Below are 10920 nucleotides of genomic sequence, written 5' to 3'. Positions count from 1 at the left end.
CAAAGCATCTACAGGACTGTTTTGTGACACAAACCAGTAATTTTGAAAAAAAAATATATGAAAGAATTGAGTAAAAGGTGTGCCTAAAATTTAAAATTTGCCTTTAATATCCTCTTAGGACTGCTTTGAAGCCTAAAAGTACCACGCCAATCTTTTAGCCCAAGTGCTTGTGTCTGTTTTAAGAACCTGTTTTGGCATTTGGGGACATGGATTAGGGGTGATTATGCTGGTGCTGGGTTGATGGTGGGACTGGATGATCATGAAGGTCTCTTCCAACCTCGATGATTGTGAGCTGGTGGAACTGTTGCAGACAACAGTTTGGAAAAACCTTCCTGGTGGTCTGCTGGTGGAAAGACCCGAGGAAAGGAGGATTTTCAGCTCATGAGAAAGAAACTCCAAGCAAAGGAGAGCATAAAAGTCCATCTTTTAGCTGCTCAAGCTGCTCACCTTTCAGCCAGGTGAGACTATAAGAAGTTCATGGCTGGAGAGAGAGGCACAGACTCCTGTGGGATGGAGGTGGCAGTCAGAGAACTCCTACATGGGAATAGTTTAGACAGAAGGAGACATCGGGCCTGGCCATGTGAAGAAACAGGGATAAAAAGGGGGGGAGGAAGGAAAAAAGAAGAAAGAGGGCCCATTAACAATTATCAGAGAAGAAGAGGGATAGGTCTGTGAAGTGGAATATGTCTAAGCTTGGCAAACTCCCAGTCCAAGGGAGCGTGATAACAGTCTACAAATATTTGGAAAGCTGTAAACATTGAGGCAGGCAAGGAACTCTGGAGTGTGATGCATGGGGAGTGCAATCAGATGAAGCTGCAAAATACAAAAGTAGCAGGAAAGCAACAACAAAAAAAAAAACCCTTTGACAATGAGATGTATCATTTTCTGTGTTACGGGAACGGGTGGAAAAACCCTGGAGTTGAGACCTTTTCAAATGAGAAGAAGGATCAGGAAATATCAGTAAGTGTACAATTGAAAATACTTCTGTTTTACTGAGGGGGGCTTCCCAAGCAGAATTTCTCACTACTTCTAGGGTTGTGCATTGAAAACTATTCTGTTCCTTATTCTTATAAAATATATGCAGACCAATACTCTGGTATACAACACAAAAATTTTCTGAGCCTGGTTTTGAGGAGTCCTCACTCCACTGATTTAAAAGTAGCTCTCAGGGGCAATTTCTGGCTTAACCTCCCCTGCCTGTTTTATTAGTTTTCTTGAAAATATGTGCCCTTTTAAACAATGATGGGAAGTGACCATACAAGAAAGGAGGGGAGGGATTTTTTTACAAGAGTATGTAGTGACAGGACAAGGGGGAATGGTTTCCAACTGACAGAGAATAGGGTTAGATGGGATATTGGAAAGAAATTCCTGCCTGTGAGGGTGCTGAGGCCCTGGCACAGGTTGCCCAGAGAAGCTGTGGCTGCCCTATCCATGGAAGTGTCCAAGGCCAGGTTGGATGGGGCTTGGAGCAACCTGAAATAGTGGAAGGTGTCCCTGCCCATGGCAGGGGGGTGGAACTGGATGATGTTTAAGGTCCCTTCCAACCCAAACCCTTCTGTGATTCTATAATTAAATTTTGCAACAATTTTCCACATTCCAGTTGTCCTAATACCCTCATTAACCAGCTCAAAGTTCTTCAATCCAGGCTCACACTGGGTCACACATCTGATGATGCCTCAGCTGCTGGTGCCTCCAAGGAGTGATCATCCCACCCATGGGACAGCAGTGGAGCAAAGACACTTTGGACATTGCAGCTGAAGCCTGGAAACAAGCAGGGAGCCAGGACAGCCTTCTGAGGAACCTCATGTGCTTCCCAAAAGTTTAACTCAAGCTTACTGAGCCTTCACAGTTGTGTTTGATCTTGCTGTTCCCAACGCAGCGAGGGATGGGACAGCTCCAGTCAGGGGGACAGAAGAAGAAATATCTTTGCCAAGAAAACACAAGGGAGGTGGTTTTATCCACCATATGTTGCTGCCACATGTCTGGGTTAGCTGTCCCTCATGAAAGGGCTTGTCTTGCTGGGGGTCAGCAAGGTCCCAAGGAATAGCCACTGTCCACTGCAAGCACCCATGGTAGTTCCTCATCTCCTTAAGTAAGGTCCCAGGATCTGCTGTGAAGGTATCCAAATGCTCCCACCGCCCACTAGATAGGGAACAAAGCATTTGTGTTGCATCAGGATTGCTTCAGGAGGCAGGTAAAATTCAGTCATGAATTAAATGAACACTTTGGAGGGATGAGGATGAGACTGTTCTCAGGGCCAATCCACTGATGTGCCCAAAACTTGAGATGATGGCACAGAAAAAGATCATGGGAGCACTAATCATATAATACAGGTAAAATGTTTGGTTGGGTTTTTTTACCTTTCTGTAACACATCTCTAATTAAAAATTTATTTTAAAATTACATCTTAGCTGGTGTGAGAAACAGCCTGAGACAGAAGAGTTTGCAGAAGAAAATCTAAATCGCTGATGATCCCTGTGTTTCTGTGGGCAGTTTAAAAGGCATGTGGGATTTGAGGTACCCAACGTGGACTCTTGGGAATGTGAGAAGTGCTGCAATAAGGTTTGAAACTTGACTGACAACTGACTTTAAAAGAAGTCCTGATTTAATTAAAGGGACAAAGTCGTCAACATGACCAACTTGTACAAATGTGGACTCATCAGGGCCATGTTGTCCATGCATCCAGGTACCTAAATGGCAAAGAGAATGTTCAGCCACGTCTTGGGGTCTGTCTGAGTCTCACGTGAACACCTCTCATGGTGTGGACATGGAGTTTCTCAGCTTCCCTGAGAATTTTGGCTGTGCTGGCCCCATCCACAGTCATGGACTGAACAGGGAATGAGCTCTGGCCTTGCTCTGGTCTTCCTGGCTCCCAGTAAAAGGACCAGACTGGGCAGTGACAGCAGAGACTGCCATGGATCTGTGTTGGCTCTGTCAGTGCCCTGAGGCACCAGGCTGGTCCTTGACATCCCAAGGGAAGAGACCATGGGGTGGCTGCTCCCTGGGACAGGGAGACCCTAAAAGTAGTCCTGATGCAGCAGCAGAAGGGTCTTTCCGTCCTTCGCTCTCTTCATCCTCAGAGTTGCAACATCCAGGTTTTCCAAGGCTCCTGGAAAGCTGTGAGCTGGTCCTGGTGAAAGGTGTAGCTCTAATTCACTGGTGAGCTTCCCCTGTCCTGCTGTAGGATTTTGTTCTTCATCATGAGGGGACTCCATCAGGCCACCTGCTGGGACTCCATACCTGTCCCAGGGTTTGGATCCTTCCTTCCAATGTCAGGATGCTGTTCCCATTGCCAGGCAACACAGGCTGGAAATCCTGCAGGCAGCTCTGTGAGCAGTGGCGATGCCTCGGAGGCCTCCGGGCACGTCCTTGCCAATCCAAACAAAGATGGTTGTTTTATCTAAATTTTTAGGAGTTTAATTAAGAGCTGGTTCAAAAATACACTTATCATTTTGAGTTTTGGGTTGGAAGCACACATGAAGCAGACAGTGAGGCATCTGTAGATGTATTTCCCCTGAAAGGCAAATCATTTGTCCTCATTGTCACAGGTAGGTGTGCCTGCCACAACTTTCTAAAATAGTGAGTGACTAACCTTTTCCAAGACTTCGGGGTTTTTTTCTATTATTTTTAAGAGATATAGACTTACAGTGCTTACTTCCCAGATGATCACAAGGTCTCACACATCAGTAACACAATCCTGTGCTTATAAAGTGCCACCAAGACACCCCATGACATGAGAGCCTGGCAAGTTGGCTCCCATTGCACAGTGCTCCCCCAAAATGGATATGCAGAATGTTTGCTGTAAAACCTGAAACCATGCCCATTTTTTCAGGGAAAAAAAAAAAAAGAGAGAAAAGAGCAGCAAAAAGGAGGGACCCAGAGGTCTGAGCTGTCTGAGGTCTCTGCAGCAAACACTCATAAATGTCAGTGCTGATTTTACAAACTGGTCCTTCAGATGGTGTTGCAAAAAAAATGGAGCCATCCCACGAGGCACCAGATGGAGTTTTTTGGGGCCCAGGGCACAGTGTGGGAAGCTTATAAAGCTGGAAGAGTAAAAAAAAAAAAAAAATCCTGCCCTTTGTAAAAAGCCAGGATGCACTGCAATGACAAATTACCATACACTCCATTCTAAAGTGAGGAATAATGGAAATTATTCGTTATTCACTTTATTTACTAATGATGATACAGTCTGTGTTAAGAGCAAGGGGGTCTGGTAATTCAGCATATTCAGTAAGAAGATACATCTCAGGTTGAGATTTTGCAGCATAATTTGATGGCAACAAAAGAAAATTTCTCAGTATCAATATCCTTCCTTAGAGGCCTCCTTTAGACTTCACTTTCCATCTTGGCCATGGAGCTGTCAGAGAATTGGGCGTGTTTGCAATCCCTGGGCAAAAGAAGCTCAGGACAGGAATGGCAAGGCACTGTTAAAGAAGGGTTGCGAGTGTTTCAGCAGAACTTTCTGGAAAAGAAGAAAAGCACGTGCCCACTTTGAACTTTGGCTGTTTGGCCCTACATTTCCAAGACTGCCAGATTTCCCAGTAGCAGATCTGACGAGGGCGCCAGGCACTAAAAATGCAAATACAAATGCAAACCACAGTGTCAATCTGAATTGCCATGCTAGGCCAAGCTTATTTTATTACATACATTCTGCATTCTAAGTACTAATAATGTTCATAATGTAAACATTAAAGCATACAGAGTTAAAATTCAAGGCCACGATAGTTTGGTTTTTATTCGATTGTCCCTTTTTTTGTTTTTTTGTGTGTGTGTTTGTGTGTGTGTGTGTGTGTGTGTCTTTGGTTGGCCGAGATCAACTCGTAGTGTATAAATGCATAAGTTATATAATAATTATATAAAAAGGAAAAAAAAAATAACATTGACTTGTATACTTCACTCTGACAAACGCACAGCGTTCGCGACTCGATAAGAAAAACTGGCGCCCGCCTCACAAAAATACTTAGATGATTTCTGATCTTGGTTGTCTCTTGCTTTAACCACTAGAAAACAAAACTCCCTTAGCAGTGATGAGGTTCTAACCGGTAACTTTTAAATATCAGACACAATTCCAGTTTTGCTTCTTTTTTTTTTTTACCAAAAAAAAAAAAAAAGAGAGAGAGAGAGATGCGTGTTCTGATTTCTGAATTCTTCTGCTTTTCCCTTTTCCTGCTCTTTTTTTTTGTGTTACTAGGAAATCAAGTCTGTCCCACCTGAAATACTGGGAATGGTATAATACTGAGCAATACTTTTCACAAGTCCAAACAAGTGTTTCTTCACAGTCCCCAACGCTACTGAGTTTTCAGTCTTTTCAGTCTCTGCTGGTGAAGAAGTTTCTTTTCTCCCATTCTTACCACCTTCATCCCTCTCCTTCTCCTTCCTGCTTCCTCTGTCAGGTACAGGCCTCTGATCTACAATCATACACTCGCCCTTCAGCACATTCTCATTTCCAATGTTTGGCTCAGGGTTCCTGCAATACTGTCAAGGAATCTGAAAGTTTGGGTTGTCTTCACAGTTTGAGTAGCTGATTCCCTCCAATGAATGGAACTCATTTGCTTTTAAGTAAAACAATGCTGCTATTTTCCAAATCAGCTTCCACACTAACCAGTCTCTTCTGTTGATATGTTTCTATTTTTTAAATACAGACAGGTGTGGTTTTTTCCTTTATTTTTTTTCCCTTTTCCCTCCTCTTTTTTAATGATCCATATATTGTATGTTAGGTCACTATAGACTTATCCTTATATTGCTGTAGTATAGTCCCAGTTTTGCACTAGCAAGGTATCAAACTTTACACATAAGCTTATCAACTTTTTAAGACCACCAGCTTCCGTAGGTTTTCCTTATCATTTCATGCTTTCACCTACAATAGTCTATTGTTGTTTGGTCCACAGAGTCGATGCCCATATACATTACATTTTAGTATCTTAATACTTCTTGGATATTTCCTTTAAATCCCTACTACAAAGAGTCTTTTTTGACATCTATTTTTTAACATGTTTTTTTCCCAGCCAAACCTTCCCTTGTCTCTTTAGGCACTTTGAATTCGTGTACTCCCACAGAGTTCGCTGCGATTCCTTCATCCCAGCGAGAAGTGTCTTTGCTTTTTCTGGCGTTTCTTTTCCCCACCCCACCACCCCACGCTTAGTAGTAGGTGCCAAGATGAGAAGGCATATGAGCAGCTGGCAGCCTGGTGTTGGGGTAGATCCCTCCAGTTGGCGAATTCCAGTAGGGAGTCGGGGCGGCGAAAAAGCTCGACGATGTCACGGGCAAAGCAGGGGGGTGGGGAGCTACAAAGTTCATCTTCTGAGGGTGCGCGTGGTAGGAGCTCATGTAGGGGAGGTCTGACGGGTATTTGTACATGGAGGACTCCGGGGGGTGAGGCTGGAGGGCCTGGGCGATGCCGTGGAAGTCGAATTTGTAGGCGTAGCGCTTGCCGTGGACCTTGGTCATGATGTTTTTGTCGTAGTAGTAGCGGAGGGCGCGGCTGAGTTTGTCATAGTTCATGTTGGGTTTGCTCTTCCGCTCGCCCCAGCGCCGGGCGACCTCGTCGGGGTCCGTCATCTTGAACTCCCCGTTGGTGCCCTCCCAGGTGATGCAGTTGGAGTTGGAGCTGTCCGAGAGGAGCTCCAGCAGGAACTGCCATAGCTGGATCTGCCCGCTCCCTGCGCCGGGAAACAAAGCAGAAATGTCAGGGCTGGCGACGAACAACGGCAAGACATCAATTCTTCTGTCTCTCACAGAGGACCCCATTAGGAAATGTTGCAACGCCGGTTCCTAATTCTTACCCTTAACCATTCCCCCCTTCTCCCAGGACTGCCTCACGAAATCCTAAAGAGCAGGGATAATTGTTATGTGTTATGTTTTCCCTCGTGTGAGTGGCAGAATGCCATTACATGGAGGTTTAATTGTTACCTAATGTCACTCAGCGCAGACAATTGATGGGGAAATAATCCAGCGCTCATTTAGGAAACTAATCTCTAAAGTTCAGGACAAACAGCTTTCACTTGCGTAACGTTTTCGCTTGTTCTCACAGCATTATGTTGCAACTGCTGTGTTCCCTGCTATGGAATGAGCCTCCACAAAATGGAGAAGTTTAGTGACAGCTGGGCTGGTGCCAAACCATATCACCCATTTGCAGCGTTTGGGGAAATGCAGAACGGAAACTTATTAGCTTGCTGTTGCACTGCACACAACCATAGGGCAAAACACTTGCAAGAACAGTGAAAAGGTCCATAAAATACATCCTTGTCGTCATTCTGCTTCGTTAAATGAGTTTAAGTTAAATTTTAGGTTAAGACTCGAAATGTTGCCATCGCTTTTTTCTCGCTCTCTGCCAATTTAATCTCAAAATCAAAATAATCAGTTGCTGTAAACTTCGCAAAATCGAGTCAGAGCGACAAAATTTGACCGTTTTAGACAACTGAAGGTAGGTTTCAAAGGGCCTTGCCACTGATACTGTTAAAAGCTTAGCGTTTCTTAATAAAGCAGCACTGAAATGATGCAAAATCGAGCCGAAGCAGCTTGCAGGGCAATCTGTTTCACAAGCACAGTGTCAGCAGAATTTGCCAACCAGCTTGGATGTGCTAATTCTAAGTACATCCCTGACTAGGAATCGGTTTGGTTTCTTTTTTTGTTATCCCCAAACCAGCTTTATTGGTACAATAAACAAACTTTTCTTTAGAGACCTCATAGTAGCCATTACAATATCAAGCTAGAGTAGCATCTGAAATCCATTGGCAGTTTATACTTCAGTGCAACTGAAACCCATCTTTGTTTCAATTATATTTATCCAAACTGTCCTTAATGAATTTCTTCTGTTCCATTAACATGCGTTAGATAAACAAACAAACAGAAGAATCCGTGGTATGAGCGAGGCATGCAAGATTTAATGCACGAAACATAACAGGGGGATTAGCCTTTGAAAATCAATAAACAGTTCAGCACCGGACAAAACACAAATTTTTTGAATAAGCAATCCAACACATGTTCTAACATAAACACTTGCCTTCCAAATGTAATATATAAGTCCTATGAAAATAAATGGTTGCTGTCAATTTCCTTTTAATGAGAGAGTAATTCCACCCGTTTATAAACACACAAAACATGGTAAAGCACGGGAACGATGGCGTGTAGGAATTCCATATCCAAATGTTAAAAAAGCATCCCAATCCAGATCGTGTGAGTGTCATCCACAGTAATGAAGCCTACCAAATGGACACTCGATAAAGTTTAAAAAGCCATGATTTATGGACAAATTAAAGGGATGTAGGCCCCCATTTCCAGTTAAGACCAGTGTTATCTGGAAACCTACTGCCCCAGGCCATTTGGAAAATCCTGTTCTTAACACTTACTTAATTACTTTCCTCTGCCACACAAAGCTGTTTAGAAAGTCAGCTAATCTAGAACTGGGCTTGATGTCACTTGGGATAAAGTGAAAGGAAAGGGATCAGTATTTTGGCAATTTGAGGCCTTGAAAAGCCGTACGATTGTTGTAAAAAGAAACACTGTCACTAGGGGTTGAGGAGAATGTGGAATGAGAAATTCTGTGCCCTTGTGACTGTTCAAGAAGGGAAATAGGAAGTGGAACACACGGTGTCAATCCTTTGTGGCAGATTATGATGCTGATTATGGTGCAGTACAGCCACAGAGTGTCCTGCAGACTCGGGGCAGCTCCAGTGAAATCCCAACACAATTCCCAACCAGAGCTAATAATGTACCCAGAAAGTCCCTTGTCTTTAGTGAAAACATTATGGTAAAAGGTTGGATGATCTTAGAGGTCTTTTCCAACCTAAATGATTCTTTGACTCCGTTCTATGGTACAAGTCCCTGTCCATGATTCACCTCATTGCCTTCTTCAAGTGGGGGAACATTTTGGAAGTGTTTAACCCAGCTATTCTTTGCAAACAGATTATGCTTTTCTGTTGTTTTTTTTTCCTATATATTTCTGATGGTTTGGGTTACTCATCCCAAAATTCTGTATTTGTCAAGGCCAGTATGGGACTGTGCTGTGGGTTAACAGGATCTGGGACACATATGATGCAGACTGGTAAGAGACTCATTCCCTTCTGGAGGGGTAACTGGAGGCCAGATGGGGTATCTTAATAAAATCCTGATGTTTAGGCAACTGAAGTGAACTCCAGCTTCAAAGGCTGGACTCGATGGTCTTGGAGGTCTTTTCCAACCTTAATGATTCCATGATTCCTGTTGATATGAGGAGTTCAAATACCTCTAATGAGGTACTCAGCTGATCAAGTGTAACCATCTACTCCAGGATGATTTGAACAGCTCTCTACAGAGAGCTATACAGAGAGCTCCAATGAATATCATGGGAAATCAGACACCCAGCTGATACCCAGACACCTAAATTAAGGTACATTAGTTTCAATCTGTGACCTCAGTCCCACCCTTGTGTAACTTAGAAACTTAATTTCTGCAACCCACTGGGTAACATCAGCTCCCACTGAGTCACACTGAGGAGTGGTAAAATCAACCACATCACCTCCCAGGTGTGGTCTGAAAGCTCAAATGGGGACACTAAGAATGAAGAGAATTCTTTCTTAATCAGTAAAACCCCTTCTCACCTGGATTTGCAAGTCGGCTGCTGGTCGGTCCAAGTATCTGATAAGGATCTACAAAATTGTGAAAGAAAGATTTACAGTCATGTAACATTTATGTCAAATAGTTCATTTTTGAACCTTGCGTGGGACAGCGTGTGCTGCCTGATGGGACAGCAGGTCCAACACCTAAGCAGTTCCTCTCTCTGCATCACAATATTTGCATGTGTTCTGTTCAAACCCAGCATGCAAGGACATACATTTGTCTTTTGGAGTGTATTAGTGTGCATGAGTCTATATTCAGGATGCCAGGGCCCACAGGCACAGAGGGCAATGGGGCGAGAGCCACCTCCAAATAGGACAGTGGCCTCTTTTCTTGTGAGGCCACATTTGTGGGCTGCTCTTTCTGTGTCAAAAGAGGTTCCAAGAGAGGCCTGAGAGTGTATGGGTGGACCCTGGGAATGTGGCTGGGTCAGCAGGAGTAATTTCTTCATGGAAAGTGTGGTCAGGCCTTGGCAGAGGTTGCCCAGGGAGGTGGTGGAGTCCCCATCCCTGGAGGTGTCCAAGGAAGGACTGGACGTGGCACTCAGTGCTCTGGGCTGGGGGACAAGGTGGGGATGGGGCACAGACTGGATTCAATGGCCCTGGAGATCTTTTCCAATCTAAACGATTCCATGATTCTTCTTTGTCATTGGAGTCCAGTGAGGGATCCCACGTAGGGGAACCCAACCAGGGTTTCCTGAAGAGCCCGTGAAGGCCACACAATGCCCATAACACCTCAAGGAATTCCCTCTGGGAATGAAAACTTAGTTTGTCCTGAAGTAGGACAGGAAAAAGGGAAAGCTGTGACAGCAGCACAAAAGCCTGGAGCCCCTCACTGCCATCCCTGTCCCTGGGGCTGCCTCGGCTCTGGGCGGCTGCTCTCAAACAGCCACCAGTTTTACAGCCAGGAAGACAATCAGGTTACATTCCTTATACATTTAAATAACCTGTGCAGCTCACACACAGTCATTAAATGGTCCTAAGGACTCACATAAATCATCAGCACATTTCTAGAATGACTCTCGTGGTCGGAAGGCCAGGTTCGATAAAACAATGTTCAGGCAAAAAATCAGTGTAATCCTTCCCAGGCAGTGTGTGTACGAGCTAATGAGATGTAGTCATGTGCACAGTCTTATTTAGCTATAACAAAAACCAGAATAATGATTTGAAATCCATGTGATAAAAACTGGCTCAGAGTCTTCTGAGCTAAGAATATCCTCTAAATCTCTTTTATTTCCTCCTCCTAACCTTTTACTTTTAACAAAAGCCATAACAGACTCAAAATCTCTGTAGTGCTTTCCAGCTACCTGTGCAAAACATACTAAGG

General features: G+C 44.0%; 1 protein-coding gene across 7 annotated transcripts in view; it reads right to left on the bottom strand.

Annotated features, from left to right (window-relative positions):
- Positions 1–4602: 4602 nt before the first annotated feature.
- Positions 4603–10920, bottom strand: part of ERG (ETS transcription factor ERG) — a 106877-nt gene continuing 100559 nt past the window's right edge. For all 7 annotated transcript variants that reach the window (XM_027701805.1, XM_027701807.1, XM_027701812.1 and 4 more), the window contains 2 exons: positions 9579–9626; positions 4603–6659 (listed from right to left, as the gene is read on the bottom strand). In XM_027701805.1, the coding sequence (XP_027557606.1) occupies positions 6139–6659; positions 9579–9626 (569 nt within the window). In that variant the 3' untranslated portion in view covers positions 4603–6138. The remainder of the gene's footprint in view (positions 6660–9578; positions 9627–10920) is intronic.

This window comes from Neopelma chrysocephalum, unplaced genomic scaffold, assembly GCF_003984885.1.
Source record: "Neopelma chrysocephalum unplaced genomic scaffold, ASM398488v2 Primary Assembly neopelma1_166, whole genome shotgun sequence".
NCBI lineage: Eukaryota > Metazoa > Chordata > Aves > Passeriformes > Pipridae > Neopelma > Neopelma chrysocephalum.
The sequence above is the reverse complement of the archived record's forward strand: the minus strand, read 5'-3'. Positions and strand labels throughout refer to the sequence as shown.